Source organism: Sebastes umbrosus, chromosome 19 (genome assembly GCF_015220745.1).
Source record: "Sebastes umbrosus isolate fSebUmb1 chromosome 19, fSebUmb1.pri, whole genome shotgun sequence".
NCBI classification, from domain to species: domain Eukaryota; kingdom Metazoa; phylum Chordata; class Actinopteri; order Perciformes; family Sebastidae; genus Sebastes; species Sebastes umbrosus.
In genome coordinates, this window is record NC_051287.1 from 27,190,213 (window position 1) to 27,216,115 (window position 25,903).

A 25,903-nucleotide genomic window follows, 5' to 3' on the forward strand; every position below is an offset into this window, starting at 1 on the left:
AGCACATAATAATCTCTGTAAGAAAACTCATCATGAAGCAGACGGTCAATATGAGGAATTTGTTTAATTGCGGTAGCTCACAATATGGTGATTGTTGTTTACGAGTTGGTAAAGAAATCAATCCAGAAGAAGCAGCTTGTGGATTGAACCAGTAATTACTACATATACTGTATCCTATAGTCTTGCCATCTTTTAATTGAGTACCTACATTTTCTTTACCTAACAATTACGATTATGCACAAACAGTATGGACACACATGTTTTAGTTTTCTGACGATGTTGGAGAGTTGCAGCAAATTATTACTCATCTAATCATAGAAATATAATGACATATTGTACTCCCTTACTTTCCCCACTGAATCTGGAAACTTTACAGCTACAGTTGAAGAATTGGATAGCTGTCTTTCTCCTCACCAGCCTATTTTTTTGTTTTGTTATTGATGCATGGTAACATAGCACAGCACAAAGGCAGACAGGCCATACAGATGAAGGAAAGTACCTTTGAAGGGGAGAGTGGTTGCTGTAACATGTTTTGTCAGAGTGTCTGTGTCAGCAAGGCGCCATAAACTAAGTATTGACAGTTAAAAGTCTCTTGTACTCTTCCTCCCCAGTCAGGGGAACCCTGTGACAGTTCGTCAGAAAGAGAGAGACCTGTGTTCCAGGACTGCAACCCCAGAGCAGTTTGTAAAGAAAAAAACAAATTCTATGTAGAAAAGAATCAGAAAAAAAACATATAAATGCATAAGTACAATTACTCACAGTACGCAACACTGCAAATGGTAAATAGTTTGAGTTATAGGTCAACATTTCAACCCACAAACAAGTCCGTCAAGTAAAATGGCCAAACAGTGTTAACAAGAAAATCTCTGATCCTTAACCATCTCACCCTGCACTTGCTAAAGGGCTGTTGCATTGGCATGATCACATTAAGCTCCCTGTAATCTCTGCAGTAGATGAAGGCTACTTAACAAGCTGCCTTAAGCTCTACAGCAGGCTTTCTGTCAACTACTGGGAGCCCACAGCGTGCACAGACGGACACCTTGACTGACAGACCAGAACACAGGGAAGAAACAACACAAGCAGCTCTGAAGCTGATTGGGGGAGATTTACAATCTGGCATGTGACTGGGTTTAAAATAGGAAATGTGCCAATAGCTTGTTAGCTCCTGGCATGTACACCCTGTGCACACACCATGTTTATATGTTTGGTGCTTTGGCAGCAGATGTCACTCGGTGCTCTATACTGACTAACTGAAGATAATTTGCAGCATCTCCAAAGAGTGATTAATAAATCAGCATGAGAATAACAGTACAGAGAAAGAAAGAAAGAAAACATGTATGTTGAGGCTAATAGAACCAGCTGCAGATAGATCATAACAGACAGGCAGAGGAATCACTAACAATTTGATTACATTGTTAAGAATATTGATGATATGGTGACAAATGCAACACTGTCTGATGAAAGCACTCATAAATCCACAGCAGTCTGCAGAATTGCTATCTTCAAAGGGGACTGCAAACATCTGTTGGTGAATGTTTTATAATCCTATCAGAAAGACAGATGTGTGCTGAACACAGCAGCAGCAAACGGGAACAGAAGGAGAAAGAAACAGTCATCCACAAACACTCTTTCTCTCCCTCTCACTCCCTCTCACACGTGTAAACACAATTCCTGCATTTACATGTGCTTAAGTAAAACGATTAGGCTGGCTTTCAGCAGTAACCGAGTTTTTCAAACACCACATAAACAAGAAACAAGGTTTTCCTTATTGGGTTAAGGGATTAAGAGAAGACAGATTAACACAGGTAGATTTCTACTGAGGCTTTTGAAACTTTTTTTTTTCAGATCTGCTGTTTGCATGACAAAGAGCCAGTAGGCCTACAGGGGAAGACTCAGTATTCCACTGGTAACAGACAAAAGGAACGATCACGACTGATAAGACATAATTATATCCAAAATAACAAAATGACATATTTCTGTAGGCCAACCAGGAAGTTAGCATCGCCCTGGTTCCCTCTATAAAAAGCCAATGGGATTGTTCCATTGGCTTTTATTTTCTGCAATAATTAATACACCTTTAAGATATTTACACATTTTGTTCAGCAAGATAATCTCCATGAATGTACACCACTTCTATGATTTTAAAGCGTGAATGCAATTGCCAGAAGTCAAAAGCTAACGTTAGGCTATAAACTCCACCACGGTCCTGTGAGTGTGAGTTAACACAACGAGGCTTTAAAGGAGGACAGTGCGATGAGATGTTTAGTCTCATTGAGCCACTTGTTAGCAACCGCCTTTTTTAAGATACATAAAGGCTTAAAAATTCACAAGTGGGGTATTTACTGATGCATTTTATGTTGTAGAATAATATGTTCAAATGTCTTCAGCTTGTGTTAACCACAGACCTGATTACAGGCATCTAACTAAAAACCCATTGACTTCCAGACGAGGGAACAGGAAGTGCTAAAATGCTAACTCATTCCCGGGTTTCAGAACTCATTTCTGCAGCACTCTATTAGCACTAAACCGAGTACAGCTGAGGCCAATGGTGCTGTCATTCATTTTGCAAGTATTTGGTCATAAACGGAGTATTGGACAAATTGAAATTCTGACCTGATGATGGCGCTTGAGGAAAAGTTAGGGGAAGTTATTTTAATTCATACCAAAGGGGACATGAATGTCTGTACCACTTTTCATGGCAATCCATCCAGTAGCTGTTGAGATATTTCACTGGATAAGTGAACGTTTTGACCTGCTAGTCGCACTATAGGAAGTTAGGAGATCACCAAAGTTATTGGGATTCATTTTCTGGGCACCATGGATATCTGTACAACAATTCATGTCAAATCAAATCAAATCAATTTATTTTTGTATAGCGTCAAATCACAACAGAAGTTATCTCAAGACGCTTTATCTATAGAGCAGGTCTATGACCGTACACCATAGTTTAGAGACCCAACAGGATCCACCAAGCGCACTGTGGCCAGGAAAAACTCCCCGATTACTGGGAAGAAACCTGGAGCAGAACCGGGCGCAGGGCGAGCGACCATCTGCCGAGACCGGCTGGGGGGATAGATAGATAGAGAGAGAGTGAGAGAGAGAGAGAGAGAGAGAGAGAGATAGAGAGAGAGAGAGAGAGAGAGAGAGAGAGAGAGAGAGAGAGATAGAGAAGCAGCCACACTAGTAGCCTAGCAGCTGTAATAGCTAATACAAGTAGGACTGATAACACAAAACCAATAGTAGTGGATGTAAAAGAGTGATAATACAACTATCGGAATTGATGTCATTGGGTCGTCCCCAGACGGGCTTTCAAGCGGAGCTTCCAGCTGTCTCAGTCCACCATACATCTGGCTAGCTCGCCAGCACTGTCCAGCATCTCTCCTCAGTACGTCCATGTGTGTTGGTGTGGGACGTCCCTGCGATCGATGCCCATGTGTTGGTTCCCGCAGCATCAGCAGGGACGTACTGAGGAGTGATGCTGGACAGTGCTGGCGAGCTAGCCAGATGTATGGTGGACTGAGACACCATACATCATACACCATACATGTAAATCCATGTAGCAGTTACCGAGATAGAGTGGAGCTAAAACAAAAACAAATACAGAAAATGTAAATTGTAAACCAAAATATGCCAACAGTGGTAGATTTATTACATTAGAAATCTGGTTATTTACCAGCTGCATGTAAAATGGAGTTTAGTGGTAATCTGACTATTATAGCAATATATTCTGTATTATACAAGAGTAACAGTGTTTCACAGCGTTTTCTTTTGCATATAAATGTAGTGAATCAGACTGCTTCAGCTTTTATGGGAAAAAAATTATAATGAGGTATAAAACATGCAAAGGTCCAACAGCAGCGACATTACTGGGAGTCATTTGTGTGCCTGCACATGTAACAGAGATGAAATATAAAATCAGTGAATGTTCTTGCAGCAGCCCTCACACAGCTGTAATGTTTCTTCACATAACCTCCGGCTAACAGCACTAATGTCCTCAAGGACATGTCTGACGCTACCTGTGATAATGCTACTGGTAGACAGCTGCACGCTGTCTCCTCATGCCAGTTAATGAGGGCACGAGCAGACATTGTTGTCCAGAAAAGCAAATTGAAAAGTCAATAAACATCTGAATTAACTCACAGTCCACACAACACACTGAATGTAAGCATTATGAAAACAATTATGTTCTGAACAAAAGTTAGATTGTACTCTGAAGTTTTCAATTTCCCTGCCTTACAAAACATTTACAGATAAGACACAACTGCAAAAAACATCCATCCTGGATTCTCTTCTTTTTTTTTTCCAAACCAATAAACTAACAGAGATGAAATATTGAAGAGCCTGTGAGCCAGATAGAGATACGGAAAAGCCCATACCGTACACTCTGAAACGCTCAAAAGGCACTCCAAGTCTCTAAAGGAGCACTACAACATGCACACAATCGTACATTCAATCTCAAACTTTTACATTTCAGTTCTTAGCTGAATTGAATATTTGAGAGTGATTGCAGTACTTCTGATAAAAGCACCATTTGATAATGCAGCCCCACACTGCACTCTGATATATCTACTCTCATTCATTATTTATGCCGTGGTCATTTTTAGTCTCTTCCTTTTAACAAATAAAATAGTAATAATAGAAGACATTACCCTAAGCCGCGAGGCTGTGTTTAAATGGCATTTGAAATCTCCCTTTGCCCAAACAGGTAGACCACATGCCCCAAGGATTACTTCATCTGAGTGAGGGGCTTGTGTGTATACATATTTTAGTATGTGTGTGTGTGACAGCGTGGATCTGTAAGCACATATGCTTTGATTATATAGATGTTTTTTTATATAGTCCAATAGACTCCTTTCTGTGTGTGTTTGTACGTGTTCTGAAGGGACTCGGGGCCTCACAATGACAGCTTTTTTCTTTTATGTCCTACCTGCCATCATCCCTCCTACCTCTGTGGTCAGACAGTCTCCGGGGTGGGAGTTATGGCAGTGGTGAAATACTGACCAATTTTCTCTGACAACCATCCACATCAACCTGTACTAATGTCTCTTCTCTTCGCTTCTCCTCCTATTAGTTCTTCAAATAGACACCAAAGGACATGGTAGTATAGTGGCTTAGACTGTATTGAAGTCCCCCGTCATCTCTTACCAAATGCACACAGTATATATATATATATATATATATATATATATATATATACACACACAGATCAGACATAACATTAAGACCATCTGCCTAATATTGAGTAGGTCCCCCTTTTGCTGCCAAAACAGCCCTGACCCGTGGAGGCATGGCCTCCACTAGACCGCTGAAGGTCTGCTGTGGTATCTGGCACCAAGCCGTCAGTAGCAGATCCTTTAAGTCCTGTAAGTTGCGAGGTGGGGCCTCTGTGGATCTGGCTTGTTTCTCCAGCACATCCCACAGATGCTCCATTGGATTGAGATCTGGAGAATCTGGAGGCCGAGTCAACACCTCCAACTCGTTGCCATCCACATGATGTAAAAGAAAATGTGATTCATCAGACCGGGCCACCTTCTTCCATTGCTCTGTGGTCCAGTTCTGATGCTCACGTGCCCATTGTAAGCGATTTTGCCATTGGACACGGGTCAGCACGGGCTCCCTGACCGGTCTGCAGCTATGCAACAAACTGATGCACTGTGTGTTCTGACACCTTTCTATCAGAACCAGCATTAACATTTTCAGCAGTTTGAGCTCCAGTAGCTCTTCTATTGGATCGGACAACACGGGCCAGCCTTCGCTCCCCACGTGCACCAATGAGCCTCGGGTCTGACCCTGTCGCCGGTTCACCGGTTCTCTTTCCTTGGACCACTTTTGGTAGGTCCTGACCACTGCAGACCGGGAACATCCCACAAGAGCTGCAGTTCTGGAGATGCTCTGACCCAGTCGTCTAGCCAGCACTATCTGGCCCTTGTCAAAGTCCCTCACATCCTTACACTGGCCCATTTTTTCTGCTTCCAACACAAAGTTCAAAGTACAAAATGTTCACTAGCTGTCCAATATATCCCCCCCACTGCCAGGTGCCATGGTAACCAGATAATCCATGTTATTCACTTCACCTGTCAGTGGTCTGAATGTTATGGCTGATTGGTGTATATCGTCATATTGCCCAGCCCTAAGTGAGACTACGAAACCTTTGCTGAACAGTGGCCACTGTGGCCACAAGTGGTAATTACACTTGCTTTAAAGACATGAGGTTCTCTGTGACATGCTATGTCTAAATGCAGTGTAACAGGATCACATAATAATCTTAAAGTCAGTGAATGTACTCGTTAACGCAGCACCTATCTAAAGTTTGCTAACATCATCCACCGTAAGCTCCAGGTCATACCAGACCAAGTAAGACTGTATGGTTGCAGTGTATTGAATTGAGAAATGGTGCATTTTATTGCTTAAGAATTCAACTTTTCATTTGAATGAGGGGGATTGTGTGAAAAGTCACATAGTATTGCTTTATGGAGGGTTTTGTTCAGGGTCGCTTTGTTTGCTGTGATTGACAGGATGGTGTCTCAACCAATTCCACGTAGCTGCAGTGATTATACTGTTCACTCCACCATCACAGCTCTACTCAGGATGCACAGCTGTGCCCACATCTGAATTTCCTGAATCCAAACGCTGACTGTAAGCTTGAACTCAATCTCCATATTTTACTTCATGCTATGGTATTTATTGTCTCTGTCAACTCCATAAAGCAAACACTATGCAAAACGCAAAATAGGTGATCTGGCACACTTGGTGCGGCAGTAGCTCAGTCCATAGGGAACTGGAAGGTCGCCGGTTCAAGTCCCCGCATGGACCAAATACTGAGTGTGAACTGGTAGCTGGAGAGATGCCAGTTCGCCTCTTGGTCACTGCCCAGATGCCCTTGAGCAAGGCACCAAACCCCCAACTGCTCGTGGCGCCTGTCAGAGGCAGCCCCCTCACTCTGACATCTCTCCATCAATGCATGTATATAAGTCCTGTTTGTGCATGTGTGTGTGTGTCCTGTATATAAAAGAGTGAAAAAATTGAATTTCCCCTCGGGGATTAATAAAGTGTCTTTCTTCTTCTTCACTTGGTTTGGGTCAATAATAAACACCTGGCACTGGGTTTGAAGTAGCTCTAGCTATCTAAGATAATCAAAGACATTCTCAGAAACAGTTTATTTTTCTGTGGGTTCTTCACATATAGAAGGAAAAAATAGACATGCACTTATATGCGATCTATGAGTCATTCTGCCCTAGAGGATGTTCTTCCCTATATGTTCCTGTGATTTCAGTGACGTCAGCGAACCCTCACATTCTACTACTTTAACCATTCAGCAAAAACTATTGATGAAGCAGAGCTGTCATTTTATGGCACTGAGTAATTTATAGTATGGATGATCAGGTAAATTAGGCCTCATTATTCAGAGTGTAGTTTTATACTGAAATCGCCTGGATTAAAAGTTAGTTTCTCATTTACAAAGTTAGAAACTGTGGCATTTGTGGGTGGCTGAGTTGGGTTTGTTTGGACTATTTGATTGCGCATCATGCAAAGCATTATGGAAAATAGTTTCTTTGATAATAGAAAGCTGTTGCCTTTTGCAGTAGCCTGTGATGGATTTTTTCGGGACATTTTCTTTGAACTAAAGAAAACCTTGCTTTGCGTCGTGACAATGAACCACAAACCCTGCATGTGTACCCACACATTAACATACCCACTCACACATAAACATACCCACTCACACATTAACATACCCACTCACACATTAACATACCCACACACACATTAACATACACACACATACATCAACATACCCACACATGCAAAACAAATGTTTGGTGTGCTCCAGGGGATTTGGATACTGTGGATACTGTATGAACGGATATCCTCCTAATGGCAATCACTGACTGATGTTACAGTTCCACTGATTAGGGCCCCCATTATCTGTAACGGCTTGGGGGCGGGGTACACCCTGGACAGGTTGCCAGTCTGTCACATGGCTGACACATAGAGACAGACAACTATTCACGCTCTCATTCAGGAGGAACCTGGAGAAAACTCCACAACACCAGATTTAAATCTGCAACCCTCTAGCTGTGAGCAGCAGTGCTAACCCACCGTGCCATGTATTATCAAATTTGAATTACAATCACAGCTTCCAACCATTATGTAGAACAAGATAATCGACATAAAAAGATTGGGCCACATTCCATTTTGCAATGACACTCTTATTTTGTCTTGTGTTATAAATCCAGAGCACCCCTTTCCTCTCCTCAGTTGGTCAGGGACGGCTGCTCGCCTTGGGAGGACCCCCTCGTGGGAACTCTCCCGGGGCTGGCTGGTCCTCACCAGGCGTATTGGTGGTGTTGCCACGACCGGCTCTAGGTGGGCTTGGAAAGGCCCGGGGTGAAGGTGGTGCTTTACAGCAACCGTCGCCCTGACCTCTCCGCTTAGTGCTCGCTGTGCCCTCCTGCAGGGAGGGATGGAGCTCCCTGCTCCCGGCACGACGGTTATTTATCATGATTATTCATTGATTTTAGCGACAACCTATTTTTATTGCACTTTCACATTTAAATAAACAGAGCCTTGCTTTCACTTCCATGCTGTGCTACATCCCTGCTAAAGTACAAATTAGGGCTGCACGATGGGAGAAAACAGACACTGTGATTATTTTTTTAGATCGATATATATATATTTGAATATGAAAAAATACAGGAATATTCACCCTAGATTTTGTAGGCTACATTTTAAAGTTAAATGCATCCATCTTGAACACTTTGAGAGCAAAATGAAGAGGCTGGACAGCAGCCACAACGTTAAGGAAAGTTTCTCACAGGCTGCTGCTGTAGGATGCACGCAGCGGCATGACAGCTCCACAAGAGTGAGGCCAAAACATCTCCATTGCCGGCTGTTAGTTTACGAAGCTTTTGATTTGATACGCAGCAGAGTTTCCTATAAGTGGAGCACACATTTTAAAGATCAATATTGCAGGTGATTATGTTCATTTAATTGTGGGAAGCCAATATCGTGATTGAGATTATTATTCGATTCATTGTGCAGCCCTAGTGAGGTGGTTCCTTTTTTTGCCGTGTCATCACTATTCATCTCTATACAACCAATGTGTTTATGATTAAATTGTTTACAGGAGCACAACGTTCTTCATAGATCCAGCCTCTTAATGCTGCTCTTAAAGTACACCAGATCGACGCATTTAACTTTAAAATGTAGGCCATCATATTTTCTTTCTAAATGAATGATATTTCCAAAGTCAGTGAGTAAGCGTGTTAAATGATCATGATCTGAACCACTGATGGACATCTAGTCCTGGTCTCTTCCTGTCATCGTTACTCAGGACATCTGCATTATCCCAGAGGCTCCCTATGGAGCACCTTTTTACTTCAAATAAAATAGAACAGAAAGATTTTATCGCAGGCCACATCTGAATTAATCCATTTCCATCCATCAGAGTTTGGGAAAAATAAAAGTGAAATTGCTGTTCCCTTATTGCGTTTTTTTTATCTGTATGTCTCACTTTCTCTCTCTCTCCATCAGGTTGTGATGCTTTCATCGGGCCCTCTCTTCTTTGTCTCTCCTGAGTTGCACTCTCTCCTCCCCTCTGTTCCCTCCCTCTTCTAAGTAACCTGCTCATCTCTCAGTCTGTCTGCGGCAGCCTCTGCAACAGCGCTACGGTATGTCAAAGTATGCTAATGAGGTGGCGGCATATGGCTCATTCCTTATTTAAGCTCAGCCGTCACAGACAGACAGTAAGCCACTCGACTCACCGAGCATCCCGGTCTCCCTACCTGCCCCGGTTGGATCACACCACGCTGATCTCTTAATGAGGCTCAAGCGTTATCACAATCAGCTCAAAACACAAGGCAGGATCAGTAACTGCTGCATTATCATTTCAATCTGAGCAGCTATGTATGATGTAAAGCCTTATTATGGGACAATATGCAAAGAGACGTTGCTTTAACCCTTGTGCATCTTGTGAAAAAGGAGCAAGGCTGAAAGCATGATCACAAGCTATTTCTGTAGAGGTGCACACACTTTGGCACAAACATTAATTCATGCACACATGCACAAACACACACACACACACACGCACACACACACAAGCATTTACCCAGTGACAGTCTGGTATGTAGCTCTATTCCATCATGCTGTGCTAAGCACTCTGTCACTCTGACAGTCTCGTTTTATTTGATGATAGGAGGGTACGACCTTGCCTATCTGGAACAGTTAGTCACCAATTTACAAGCACACACACACACACACACACACACACACACACAATTCACTGTCATGACTTTGAGTTGAAGTTTGATATGTGCTGTATGTGTTTGTAGTGGGAATGCAAAAGTAAAGTGGGCAGAATGGGATGAGAACATATTTAGCTTCTTCTAAGTATAAGTTATTGTACTTGACAGTTCTTTCTGTGGAAGCAGGCAGCACCAGTGCTCAATGCTTCAGAACCGTAGAAATCAAAGAAAAATGCATTTGCATGCAGCCAATGATTGCTAACAAAGCTGTTTACAGCTTTGTTAGCAATCATCATTGGAGACACTTCTACACCTTTGTAACAATTTCACACATTCAAAAGGAGGAAGGCTTAAAATGTCCATCCTAAGTAGTTTTAACCCCTTACCATTCCACCCTCTTTTTTTTTAGAGGGGTAGGGGTGGGGGACAGGGGGTCTTTAGGGCTTTAGGGTGGTTAAAAGAGATAGCAGGTCAGCAGTAGATGTCACATAAAAGTGGTGTTCATCATCTGAAAGCTGGAACCTGAAGATTAATTTGAGATGTAGCTCAGCACTGTGTGTCAAGTTGTTCTAGTCATTAATAAGAAATACAAATTAATAAATAAATGAATTAATCAATTAAAATAAAAAAGATTAAAGTGTATAAGGGTTTAGAACATGATGATAGAAGTATATGATGATCATCGCCATGCTCTATTATGACTCATAAGTTGTTGCAACAATTTTTGTGTTGATACCATTTGTTACACAGATTTGGTGCTAAATTTAACCATTTTTTACCACTGGAGAATTGATAAAAATGATCAATAATCCCTCCAAAATACCATATTAAGACACCAAGACCTTGAGGAACACCAGAGAAAAAGCCATGCTGTGATTTGGGATCAAAAACGTTTGACATTTCTGCAAGAATTGAATTTTTCGGGGATTGGATGACGAGCATTTCTGTTGTGTAAACTGCTCAGAAACCCCCTTATTGACAATCAACCTAGGAAAGCCATCCATCCTCTGAATGCTCTAGGTCTCTAGTTTGATCCATTCATCTTCTGGATGCTCTAGGTCTCTAGTTTGATCCATCCATCCTCTGAATGCTCTAGGTCTGTAGTCTGATCCATCCATCCTCTGAATGCTCTAGGTCTCTAGTCTGATCCATCCATCCTCTGAATGCTCTAGGTCTCTAGTCTGATCCATCCATCCTCTGAATGCTCTAGGTCTCTAGTCTGATCCATCCATCCTCTGAATGCTCCAGGTCTGTAGTTTGATCCATCCATCCTCTGAATGCTCTAGGTCTCTAGTCTGATCCATCCATCCTCTGAATGCTCTAGGTCTCTAGTCTGATCCATCCATCCTCTGAATTCTCTAGGTCTCTAGTCTGATCCATCCATCCTCTGAATGCTCTAGGTCTCTAGTCTGATCCATCCATCCTCTGAATGCTCCAGGTCTGTAGTTTGATCCATCCATCCTCTGAATGCTCTAGGTCTCTAGTTTGATCCATCCATCCTCTGAATGCTCTAGGTCTCTAGTCTGATCCATCCATCCTCTGAATGCTCTAGGTCTCTAGTTTGTGGCTGTAACGTTTCATGAGGCTGTGATTATCCTAGAGGTCACCACAGATCATTCTATACAGTGAGGTCAATGAAATGTCTCCTATGGGGACTAACATCATCACACATGAATACAGTTGGATTCATTGGATCCACAAGAGTCTCAGCTTTACAGTGAGACCCAATTTATGTAATTCAAGACTGTTTATGGACCCCAGTATGCAGACATATTCAGATGCACCATTTTAGAATGGGAGACAATAACACATTTATACTGCATTCAAAAAACTGCATGTGATTATCATAAAGTGGGCATGTCTGTAAAGGGGATTCACATATCTGGAGGTCAGCGGTCAAAGGACACCTTTGAAAATCGCCATGCCAGTTTTTCATCGCCAAAATTTAGTGTAACTTCTTATTCTTATTTTCTTCCCAACAAGCTACCATAACATGATGCCGATGGATTCGTTAGCTCTTCTAGTTTCATATGATACCAGTATCTTCACTCTAGCTTGAAAACTCAGCCCACTACAACCTCTGAAAGACAGAACAGTGGCCAGGCCCAGTGGCCAGGCCCACCGGCAGGCCGTCTGAGTTTTGAGGGGTTAAAATATCCATGAAAATGATGTCAATGAGACAGCATCACACCCACCAGCTGAAAGAAGATAGCCGATTGGATTTTATAACTAAATGCAGTATAGATTTACTTATTCCCTTTAAGCATTTGTAATGCAGCTTTCATCACTTTGCATGACATGAAATAAACCGAAATGATGTCCATAACAGTTCATTGTACAGTTCTTGCAAATAAATCCCTGAATACTTTTGGACAGATTCCAAAATCAGCCCCTGCATGCTTTACTAAAATGCATCACGACATGTGAAAAAAAAGAGTTGTGATGGATTCATGTAGCTGTAATTTAAGTGTTAAAGTGTTACAAGGCCTTAGTTCTCTATTAGGAACTGCTCTTCTTTCCCAGAGGACTAGGCTACAGTCTACTCCAGAACAAAGGGAAATAAATGGCTCTAACCAGTGAGATGGTGTGTGTCTGCACTCGCAATAAAATACGTCTAAACTGCACTTCCAAATATAACTTCAAACAGCTCAGTGTCAATGTTTGTTCACCTCGCTGTCTGTCATTCCCAAAAGACACAGCGCTTCCAGTATACAGTCTCACTTAAACAACTATGTTTACTTTAGCGAGGCCAGACAACTGACAGATGTTTGATCAAGGAAAAAAAGGAACACACACTTAAATAAACTCTAAGTATCTTTTTCCGTGTTGCCTTTTAAGAATCCAAAATCCTCTCAAAATATCATTACATAAAGACGAGACTGCAAGATTTACAAAACAAAACATAAACAAGGTCAGACATGCACCAACTGTAATGGAAACACTGTTTTTTGCATTTGAGTTTGAAGCACAATGACAACTTGGTTTGCACATTCAAAATGGAAGCTGTCTTTTCATGAGCTGGCTGCCTGTACAGAGCTGTAAGTCATCCCATCTTTATATCAGTGCAGACAGCAACAGCACGTGTATTCCCATGATTTAGTTATGTTATGCAATCAGTCAAGGTAACAGCTTAGAATCTCTGCCTTTACCTTATGGCGCCATTTACTTAGCCTACCAAACCAATCATGATTCAGAGGATGCACTTCAGTTTTGTTGCATCTCTCAGCGCTCCGTTTCATTGGCTTTCTTTGTCTCACTCCTCTTTATTCGTTTCCCTTTCAGCATTCTACCTGATGACATTCTCGCTTAGATGTGACAAATTACCATTCTGTTTTCTAAATGAGAAACAGAACATGAAAAATAATGGACTGTTTTCAAACAGGTCCACATGAAACTTAAGATCTCCTCGCCGCTCTGTGATAAAACTTTGATAAGACCTTTTCGGATTGATGCATGCGATTCCTAAGGAGGTACAACTACAATCACAGCGGGTGCCCAGACAAACAGTATATGACCTCTTGTACTGACATGACTGGGATTTGAATGGAACCAGTGTTGCAGTTAGAAAGACTCAGTGAGATATTTTTATGTTGGGATTATTTAGTAAATAAAAGCAGATTTGTAAAAGCAGACAGAGGCTGTATTCAAAACTGCCTACTTCCTACAGTACTACTGACAAACACAGTATACAGTATGCAGCATACACTACATACTGCGTTCCTCAGTAGTATGTAGTATGAAACAGTTAAAGTGATGTATTTTGCAGTATGCTAGGCCAGACCTTAGCCTTTAAACAAGCTCATAAAGCACTCGACAAAAAAATGAAATTGTGCCACTATTACAATATTATCAAAAAATGCAACTTTGTTTTTTTTTGTTTGTGACAAGTGTTTGTTTCTTTTATAAGATACTGCAGGTTGAGCTCCACCAGCCCTTATTAAACCATTTATTCTAACAGCTCATGGTGAAGTAGGTCAAACAGGATCATCAACGACTGTAACGGAAGGTTACATATAAAACATTAATCCACAACATTTACTCAAACTGCTTTTTCAGTTCCAGCAACTAAACAGTGGACTGATCTCCCTCCAGATATTAGAGGAATGTTAAAAAGGGTCATGTTGAATTTACCTCGGGATCAATAAAGTTACTATCTATCTATCTATCTATCTATCTATCTATCTATCTATCTATCTATCTATCTATATTGTCTCAGCAGGTATCTCTCTGCCCCGTCAGAGGCTGCTCTTTCCCTCGCCACTTCCCTCGCCACTCTGCTGCTCTGTAGCCGCTCTGTGAGCATCACTGGCCAGCTCTCCAGCGAGCTACGCCCGTGGGCTATTGTGGAGCTTTTCAACTCCATAAAGGCAGATAATCACAGGTTCCTGTTCATTTACAATGGACATCTGTGTTGTGATATGTAAACAAATTATTCATCAACAGTGAAATAAAAGCCTCTGGTCTACAGACCGGTCTCTAGAGAGCTCCAGTCAGCTCATAGCGGTCTGTGAGCGTGACTACCCGGCTGGAGAGCGACCCCGACAGGCGCTAGCTAGCTGTCACTGCAGTTTGTGGAGCTTCTAAATTCCGAAAACGTCGGAGCAAATGTTCAATTCGCCATCTAATATCGTAAAACTGACAACATTCAAAATCTGCAAAGTTGATTTCTTGCCTCAAAACTTTTCAGAAGTGAATTTAGTGATGAAATAGCTACGGAAAATGTAAAAAATGTGCTGCTATTGACTGCTGTTGTTGCCTGTACCATTCCAGCGTTTGCTAGTGGGATACAGTAGACGAGGTAGACTGACCCGATGAATACTGGAGATTTTTTCCAAATCCGTACTACATCTGGGTATTTTTTGGCATACTGTAGATTTAGCTACTACATGCTACATTTCGGCCAAATCAGTACGTACTGCTGGTATAGTATGTGGTTTCTAAAATAGCCCGTGGAAAGGCTTTTCGTTCCCTTCAATTCCCTGTTTTCATTTGAATCTCGAGTATAACCCTGCTGAAAATATAGCAACTGAGTAGATGTTTTTATTTTAGGTCTATACAGCTTATGAGCTTTATGTGTGTGTGTGAACTGTAATATGTGTGTGTTTTCGTCTGACTCACCGTCCAGCCTCCTCCGTCTGTGGTCATGTCGCAGTAGACCTGGAAGCCTGCGGGGTGGTGAACAGGAAACACGGAGTAGATGCCGTCCTCTCTCTGACCACTGGCGTACAGATCACCGCAGTCACGGGGACGCGAGCCTAGGGAGAGGTGAAAGTGTGGGGACATGAAATAAATTAGGTCCAATATGGCTTGCAAAGGGAACGATTGCTCAGAGCAGCAGTGAAATCAGCAATAAAGAGGAAAACATGAGACAACATTTGTCACATTCTGTCCTCTGTCTACAGACAGGCAAAGAGAGGCACATAAGTATACAGTAAACATGAAAGAGCAGCTCTGTTTCCACGTTGTGAAGTCTTCCTGTCAAAACGAAACCTCAAAGTGTTGGCTTACTCAATTATTTTCTAAAAGGGTGGCTCTTGCAAAGGATAGAAAGAGCAATGGGGAGGTAAAGAATGGTTGTGTGGAGAAAGAAGACACAAAAAAGATAGATGGTGAGATGGGTGATAGATGACACAGAGGGACTAAGTGCAGCGAAGATAAAAACGGGAAAAAAGACGGTACGCGAGTAGGTCAAAATGAAGACAGAAAGGGTGGAGCGCAGATGGAGAAGACGCAGATATATAGCACAAAGACAGATTTGAGATAACACAAGTTGTAGGAAAAAGGAGGAAACAAAAGACGTTATGGAAGTCAGAGAGGAAGAAGTAAGGCTTAGTGAGATATAGTGATACGACACAGACAGGTGGAGTGGAGAGAGTATATAACAGACAGACAGAAAGAGAATCCAGGAAAAAGTTAGTGCAGAGAAGAAGAGACAGCGACAGGGAGCTTGTAAGCTACAGCAGAGCAGAACAGCAGCACCCTTGTCTGTGGCTGAGAGACCCGTTTTACACAGGGGATACAAAGTCTATTCCCCAGGAGACACAATGTCATAGATTATGCATGCCAGCCTTCGCAGGGTCAAACCCCCAAGTTTAAAACAGCCAGGAGAGTTCTTGCAAAGGCCATACAAGATTTTTTTTTACAGTCACTACACGATAGGAAATGTTTGGTCTCCCCGAAGCTTTTCCGTTTCTCCGTGTAAGCCTCGACTACTGAGCTCCGGCTTTCATCATCATCATCACACATAAATGGTAACATTTCCCACTTCTTCTTTTCATTACAGGAAGTCGGAGCTGTCTGGGTTCCACGGGACATTAAAAAGGAGATCATTATTTAAGAATTTGGGGCTTTCAAAGCTTTTCAGTTTAATGATCCCTTACAGCGAGAATTTTTTTCTTCCAAGGACCCCCCTCATGATCGTACTGATACTCCAGGTCCACTTTAGCTTCACAACTTTGTTCGCACATAATTTAACACAGATGAAGAGTTTTGGTCTTCTACTGTGTGCCAATTTATTCATGTCATACCTTTCTATTCCAGTGACAGACATGGCATTAAAACGTGATATGGTAAATGAACTTGGACTTATATAGCGCTTTTCTAGTCTTCCGACCACTCAAAGCGCTTTACACTACATGTCAGTATTCACCCATTCACACACACATTCATACACTGATGGCAGAGGCTACTAAGGTGCCAACTTTGCCCATCAGGATCTAATCTAAATACTCATTCACACACCGATGGCTATGCCTCCGGGAGCAATTTTGGGGTTAAGTGTCTTGCTTAAGGACACATCGACATGTGACCCGGAGCAGCCGGGGATCGAACCACCGAACTTCCGATTGGTGGACAACCTGCTCTACCCTCTGAGCCACAGCCGCCCTATGATATGATAAATAAAGATATGATTTAACCTGATAACACCTGGTATTAATATGTGTCTAATCTCTGAGGATGTGACCTGCAAAACCCAATGTGTTTTTAAGATTATGTTGTTGGTTTTGCAATTGGTGAATAAATGAGATTATTAGCCTTAGCTAAATGGTAAAATAATGTTAATGTCTAAAAAGCCAAAGTAATTTCTCAGCAACCATTCCAGTTATTACAGGAAACATTCACAATGGCACATGTGTCTCTCTGTCACAACTAGTGCCTTCTGTGCCAATGTTTTGTATTTTACTGTTAATAAATATTATTTTCTAGTCTAAATAAATGAATAAATATATAAAAAAATAAAAAATAAAATAAATAAACAAATGTGTCTCCAGTGTCCACATTGAGATCCGATTAAGATCCGATCGCTCTGTCTGAAAGGGGTTGAGCAGAAGTCTCCTGAGGCTCCATTAGGCACGGGCTAGCAGCCGGGCACTGCCGGAGAGGCGGTGCATAATGTGCAGACATATTATCCTCAAAACGCCATCATTTAACGGGAGAGGGCCCGCAAACGTGACTTTGAGGTACATCTGCACTCGCACACACACAGAGGGATGAGGAGAGGAGATGCTGAGTGCAGACAGAGCGGTGGCGGTGGCGGTGGCGGTGATCTCTCTGGTCACGTTGGTCCAGTGACCGGAGGAGTGCTGGGAGCGTGCTGCAGGTTGAGCTGATCACCCAAAATGCATTTTAATACCAGGTGTACTGACATGATGTATCACAAAAAGTTTCTGTTCATGGCTACAACTGGTTCTTCATATAACTTGCATACATTTTTGTTGTCAGTTTACCAGTCACTAATTCCTATTATTCCCTCCCTTTCCTGCAGTAGGTATAGAGAGGCGAATCCCTCCTCTTCCGATGGACCACCATGGGACCTTATTTCGGAAAAAATATGTACGGTAGTCAGCGGCGAGAATACATCATGAATCACACATACTGTATGATGTTTGTCAATTTAAAAGATAATTTTGCAAATCAAGAAAGGCTCAGTTTGTCGCAGTATCATTTAGTTTAGTGTGACAGTGAACTACATCTCTCGTCTCAATATACGTCAACACTAACTGCTATGTTCTACGCACAAATGAAACGTTATCACCTAACTCCCATTTTCACCTGAGCACCTGTTGCCAATCAATCTAACCAGCTCTCCAGCCTGATTGTCTGTTGTGCATTATGCCTCATCATCCACCCTTCCTGTTGCCTGTTATAGAACCATCAGGGACTTTTCTTTCTGTCAACAAATCCACAAAAAGACCAAAGCCAACAATGTGTCCTTCTCTCAATACTTTCTGACAATCTGGACTTTCTTCCTAAAACAGCAGGGCACAGCAGTGTGCGTTTGTTGGGGACTATTTTCAGCTGTGGATTTGGTGCACTATAGGACATTTATGGCAGCAGGATGGGGGACTGACTCAGAAGAGTGCTAGTGTTGTTGTAGGAATATGTCACCCAGTGAAATGGTGTGGCTCACTGATTTCTTAATAATTAATAGTTTTTGGGCAACAATGGAGGTTTTTGGACAATAATAATTAATAAGCTACAGTATATCAGGCTTCAAATACACATGCAATGACTGTTAGTAGGATCATACTGTAGGATTTGTAAACAGTTAGAAAAATATAGAAATATAAGCAGATCTTGATTTGAATATTTCTAATGATGTGTGTATAGTTTGGGTGGGTGGTGCATGACGTGGCGATCCCTGCTGTCGCATATATAGTACACCTGGGCCCGGTGTTCCCAGCCTATAAAACCTAGGCTTGATGACTCATTCTCTCTCTCTCTCTCCCCGCAGACACCAACCCCAGCCATGTGGCAGCCTTAGCTTCTCCTTGCTTATCCTTATCCATGCACACCTCACAATACTGATACTACTGATATTCACACTCCCTCCCTTTTTATATGCTCAGGTCTGCATATTTCATTCTCTTGAGTTAAATAGAGGAATTGATTCAAAAGTTACCACGGTGTGTCTGTCGTGGCCTGAGAGCCAGGCTGTGACAATGTGTTGGCGCTGGGATGGGACCCCTGAGGCAGCCCAGTCGCCAGGGAAAAATGCTGGCATTGTACGTTTCTGCAAACCACAGATACGTTGAATGTGGACATTTTTGCATTCAGTCAATGCAAGTGATGTAGTACAATGAGCGACGCGCAAAGCAAGTGACATAGTATGTCGAGCGACCGTTGTTGAAAACTACCTGGGTGGATGGGTCAAACAACCTTACACTTGTTTCATAATGTCGGCTGTTATTTATTAGGGATGTTATTTATTGGGGGTGAGAAAACGATTTTGAAATCGATTTTTTAATGCCAGAATGGATATATTTGCTTAATTTGAGTCTATGTGGAGGTAGAAGGAAGTTACCGCTTTTATTATTGTAGTCTGAGTAACATGACGTTATATCCGTTCCGTATCTGTCAACCAAAACAAACTGCAGCCGCCCGCAGCGAGCCAAAACAAGAAGGTCTAAACCGTTGGAGGGTCAGCGTGGACACGACCTGCACCCTCCATGTTAAATCCAGCGTGGTAAACACTACACATCCAGTAAAGGATGGAAACTCTTTGGGTTTCACACACTGACAGGAAAAGTAGCGCTAGACATCACGGCTAAAGCTGCACGCTAACTCTGTCACGGACAGGAAACGTCATTGTATCGCGGTAACGTTGCGGTGGAGCCGGCCGTCGCTCTCGTCTCCATGGTCAAATGGGCCGATGCTACAACTGTAGAGCACCCATATACTGACATTTGTGTTCTCTGCGTTCAAACGGCCCCGATGGAGCTGATCATGGATGGATAAAGAGAATGGAGCTGACGGGAGAGCTAGAGACCACCTTGGAGAAGTTAGAGGAAGTAGACACGTGGTGACTACGTACGCTTTTCAAAATAAGGTGTTAACAAAGGGAACTGTATATACAAAATACATCTACGGAAATAAGATTGATGGATTATATTCAGCAAAAGTATAAAACATGAGATGTCCCTTATAAATTAAAAAGAAAATACCACTAATTTGTGAGGGAAATGTAATAACAAATAATTCCTGACAATGATTAATATTTTTGACTTCACAACATCTCTCACTACATACATGCTGAAAATCAAACATTTTTACCGAATTCATTTAGAGATTTTCCAAAGTAAAAGTCTCTATGATTTAACTTTTCCCCATGATCTAATTTTAAAAAAGTGAACAGAAATCGCTATAAATCGTAATATCAAATCACAATACATATCGAATCGGCACCCAAGTATCGTGATAGTATCGAATCGGGAGATAGGTGTATCGTCCCAGCCTTATTGTTTATTTATGCTAGTTACGTTGTTACAGTTGTCATTTAAGTTGATAAACTTGCACACGTTCCGTTGTTCCGTTCCGTTGTTCCGTTCCGTTGTTCCATTACATTGTTCCATTACGTTGTTCCGTTACGTTGTTGCATTACGTTGTTGCATTACGTTGTTGCATTACGTTGTTACGTTATTACGTTATTATTTTAACACAAAACATGATATTTTTTGTAACCTTAACCAAGCAGTTTTGTTGCCTAAACCTAACCACTGCGTCACAACGTTAACTAGGTGGCATTGTGCATTTCTGCAAGCATGATACGATGCATAGTCAATGCATCCCGTGGTTTGCAGAAGGGTACAATGCCAACACTTTTTTCTGCAGACAGGGTTGTTTGAGGAGAGCATCTGTTCTGAATCTCATTTGTTTGGCGACAAAATCCTTAGTTGCATAAACCCTTTAAAGTAAGTCACTCTGACATCACAGGCACTGCACAGTAGGAACTGAACTCATTTAAATGCAACCTGCCCTCACATCTCCAGCTAACACTGCTCATCTGTGCAGTCATTACGGTTGTTTCCAACCATGCCCTGCTGCTAACTTTTCTATTTATGTTTTGCCTCTATTTTGTTTTAAAATACAATACTGAATAATTAATTTGGCAGCAAAAAATAATAATAACAAATAAATCTACTAAATGTCAAGCCAATACTTGTACTTACATGCTTACTGCTGACAACAGAAATGGGCTTTCACTTGTAAATCTTCTCAGCAGTAAAGCCACTGTGCAACAACAGCACAGCAAAGTCAGCCAGTCCATGAACTGAAAAGGAGGACTTCTACAACTCAGAAACCCTGCTACCGTCAGAGCTGAGAAGGGCTTCACTGCTGTCAGGTTTGGATTCATATCACTTTGAAAATCTAATATGCTCTTATGGGAATCCAATGCAAACAGTACAGAGATGAATACTTCAAATATCCACAGGCACAGAGGGACAGACAGGCAGTCAAAGATATTCATGGTTGTGCCCCAAACTTAAACACATTTATGCACACAGCCGTAAAGACATAGACATTAAATATTCAAAATTTGCTGTTGACTATATGTGCCTGCAGTTTTTATTTTTATTATTGTGCCTTAGGAAGACCAGTTTATGTATTGGATGGTCAATACCTGGTACACTGACCCTCTCAGAATGAATATAGAATTAAAAATGGATTGTGTGTTAAAATATTGAATTGTGATTAATCGCATGATTGTCCATAGTTAATTAATAGTGATTAATTGAAAATTAATCATAAATTTATTATCTGTGCAAAATGTACCTTAAAGGGAGATTTTGTCAAGTATTTAATCCTCTTATCAACATGGGAGTTTGCAAATATGCTTGCTTTATGCAAATGCATGTATATATTTATTAGATATTTTATTTATTAATCAATTATCAACACAAAACAATGACAGATATTGTCCAGAAACCCTCACAGGTACTGCATTTAACATAAAACAATATGCTCAAATCATAACATGGCAAACGGCAGCCCAACAGGCAACAACAGCTGTCAGTGTGTCAGTGTGCTGACTTGACTATGACTTGCCCCAAACTGCATGTGATTATCATAAAGTGGGCATGTCTGTAAAGGGGAGACTCGTGGGTACCTATAGAACCCATTTACATTCACTGATCTGGAGGTCAGAGGCAAACAATTAAGTTTGGAGCATTTTTAACCTCCTTCACGACAAGCTAGTATGCCATGGTTGGTACCGATGGATTCATCAGGTTCTCTTCTCATATGATGCCATCATCTTCACTCCAGCCTTAAAACTGAGCCTGCTACAACCTAAAAATCAAAAGTTGCGTTAATTTATCGGGGGTACCCGTAGAACCCATCTTCAGGTCAGGTCAGGTTTGAAAATAGCCTTTTTTCCTCACCAAAATGTTGCGAAATTTTGGAGTGTTATTTAGCGTCTGAATGAAAAGCTAGTATGACATGGTTGGTACCGATGGATTCATCAGGTTTTTTTAGTTTCATATGATACCAGCATCTTCAGTCTAGCTGTTAGATATTAGTAGAATATACATCAGGTATCCTAACAGCTGTCATTTCTAAACAGATAGATAGCCAAAAGCAAGCTAACCCACACAAGGATGCCATAATAATAAAAATAAGGATATATTGCATAATAAATAAACATAGGCACTTAGAGAAGATATACAGTATGTTGTATATCAATTTTAAACAGCACCGATGTTTTCATCGTTTTTATAGCTGTTCACTAGTTCAATGTAGATGTCCTTGATGCAATGTCAAGGCTGCGCTCCACAGAAACACTGACTGTAGTTTGTCTTGACAAGCTCAGAGGAGCAGGAAGGAGTGGGAACCTGCAGAGAGCTACATTTCAAGAACTTAATGTAGAGTATTATATACATGTACTGTACAAATAGCATTAACAAGTCCTTGACATGCAGTTTTTTTTCTGTGTGGCATACTATATATTTCTTAATATTTATTATAACATTATACTATATCTTACAGAGACGGTGCATGAATGAGCTCTCAAGGGAATGGTGCACAGCGAACACTGAGCAGAGTATATGTGAAGCGCTGTCCATGGTGCTAAACTGTGGTGCTGAACCGTGGAGCTGGTTGGTCAATTAGCCTGAATGTTGTGCAGCTTTACTCCTGACATTTACGCAGCTTTAGGATATCTATGTTTTAAATAGGTCAAAGTTAAGCACTCTGTGGACATTTATATGAAACACACCAGAATTTCAAGTGGCAATCAAATAATAAATAATATAACAGAGAACTATTCCCTGAAATCTTATGTAATGGTATTGTCGTGGCAGAATAGATATTATAGTCTACTTGGGAACCAAATTAGATTCTGGCTCTTTATAAAAAGGCAAAATCTACAAATTGAGCCACAAAGGGGAGAATAATAGTTATTTTTTGCTTTATATTAGGCGGTTATTTCCTCCTCCCTCGCCTGTTTAGAGCCCAGGACTGTATCAGGTATTTCTGCTGTGAGAACAGGAGTGGGTCCAGTTGCTTTCAAATGAAATGCTTCTTTCTGAATGATGTCTTCCTTTGACAGAAATCTCACAATGAATGATCAATAAAGTAAACAAGGATATATTTATTGTCCTGAATTCTCTCTTATCAATGTCACAAAGAGCAATACATTTAAGCTGTATCCCACAGTCCAGTGTGCTGTTGTTGAATCTGGTTTGCATGATAGCTAATTAATAGGTCTGCATATTCAGTAACCCCAAATCCCAAACTTGCTTTTTAATTCCAATAATGTATGTACATTTTTATATTGTTTTAAACTTTAAGAATAAGACTCACTGAAAAAATGCTCTTAAAACGTACTAGTTTTAGTAATCACTTCTTGCCCATGTAAAGTTACTGCAAATGAGGGAGCTCCTCATGTAGGAAAACTATTAATAATATTAAGGTGTAATCCCTGACAGACAGATGACTGAACTGGACACCTGTTTCCAGGACGGTTGGTATGAGATAATGACACCAGAAGCAGCCTGTGAGCCAAACTCCAGCAGCAACAACAGGGCTGATGTAATCATCATTACAACCTTGTACTGGCTGCTGACTTCACCGTGTTGTACAGGAATGGATTCTGAAAATACACAGAGCTCATACATAATCATCCCTTATTATGAACACTTTACCAGACATCTCCCCTAATAGCAGAATAACACAAACACATGTATAATCTAATGCAATGCAAAACGATAGAACCGATAGCCCTGCAATAAATACTACCTCATAATATTCATTCTCTCTTTTCAGAACAGTGATGTTACTTCACATCCTGTTGCATCATATTGAGAGTTGTTCTTGTAATTGTGCTCTCCTCATGCAGTGTGCATACAGGGGGGGGTGGGGGGGGTGTGCTATGCAGTGCATAAATTGACTAATGATTGCCGTAACAACGGGAAACAATGTTGTTTTCTGTCTCTGTTGCCATTAATATAGAGCCAGGAGACAGCAAATTAAATTAAAGCTCAAAGAAATTATTCCAAAATTGAGTTATAATACCTGCTGTGAGATAACAATTCTGCTAACATCTTCTCTACCAATTCATTTATAATTTATTGCCACCCAGGATTCTGGTATGTTTCAACCAACTGTTTACTGATTGCTTCAGATAATGTGGTTAAGGCAAGACAACTCTGGAAGGCGGCGCAGGCATAAAACTGTGTGAAGCTTTCAGCTCCATACTACATACTAGGGGTGTCGCGGTATACCGGTTTTGCGGTAATCGCGGTATTAAAAACATGAAAATAGTAATATTGTGTAAATAATCCAGACACGATATATCGTGTTTAATTCAATTTAACTCTTGGTTCAGCTGTTTCTCTTTTGTGTTCTCCCCCACGCAGTAAATAAAAGCTTGTCGCAGACATGACGTCATCCACGCACGCCACAAACAGTAAAAAAGTAAACACACCACAAGCAAGCGCACGTCTTTTCTTTGTGATTCTGTCAAAATGACGACGAATGAAAAGGAGATACTTTATCACCCTGCTAAAAACGTAAACTCTGCAGTGTGGGAATTCTTCGGGTTGCACTAGAAAAAACAAAGTCCTTCTTGATACTGCTCCAGTGTGCAGCGAATGTGAGGCTACAGGATACATATATATATACTATATATATATATTATACAGTATCAGCCAAAGGAGCTAATACTTCAAACCTGCTTCATAGTCACCTTCACAATCATCATGCTGAACATTTCACCACCATAGAGCGACTCAGTTGTAACGTTAGCGTAGCTATAAACATGTCAGTTGAGTTATATGAGTACAACGTTAGCATATCTTGGTTAGTGAATGACTACGTGAGTTAGCTGGCTAACGTTAGCCAGCTATAGCTGGGTGGTGTTGGCTCGCTGGCTTGGCTAGATGAAGCCAAGCAATGCTAGCCAACCGAGACCCGCCAGCGATAGTGAACCGGTCGGCTGGCATTGCTTGGCTTTAGCTGGCTGGGTCGTTGGCTATCACTGGCGGGCTCCGGCTGGCCAACACCACCCGGCTCCAACCGGCCGAGCCACCCGTCACCACCGGCGGGTCCCGGCTGACCGGCACTACCCGGCTTCAACCGGCCGAGCCACCCGTCACCACCGGTGGGCTCCGGCTGGCCAACACCACCCAGCTCCAACCGGCCGAACCACCCGTCACCACCCGTCACCACCGGTGGGCTCCGGCTGGCCGGCACTGAATGGCTCCAACCGTGATAGTGAATGACGATGTTAGCTAGCTAGCTAATTTATGTGCTAAGTAAAGTTGGCTAACTTAACTGAGGTCTGTTCAACAAGACAGTGACATCTGGTACTTTTCTTGTGGTCAGGCAGCAGCATCCAAGAAACGTGAGAAATCATCAGGGAGAGAAAAAGGATCAGGTCAGCT

General features: G+C 41.6%; 1 protein-coding gene across 2 annotated transcripts in view; it reads right to left on the bottom strand.

The window, feature by feature from the left end:
• The window catches only part of fibcd1 (fibrinogen C domain containing 1), a 142,774-nt gene that overhangs the window by 54,433 nt on the left and 62,438 nt on the right, over positions 1-25,903 (bottom strand). For both annotated transcript variants that reach the window (XM_037753050.1, XM_037753049.1), the window contains one exon: positions 15,360-15,496. In XM_037753050.1, the coding sequence (XP_037608978.1) occupies positions 15,360-15,496 (137 nt within the window). The remainder of the gene's footprint in view (positions 1-15,359; positions 15,497-25,903) is intronic.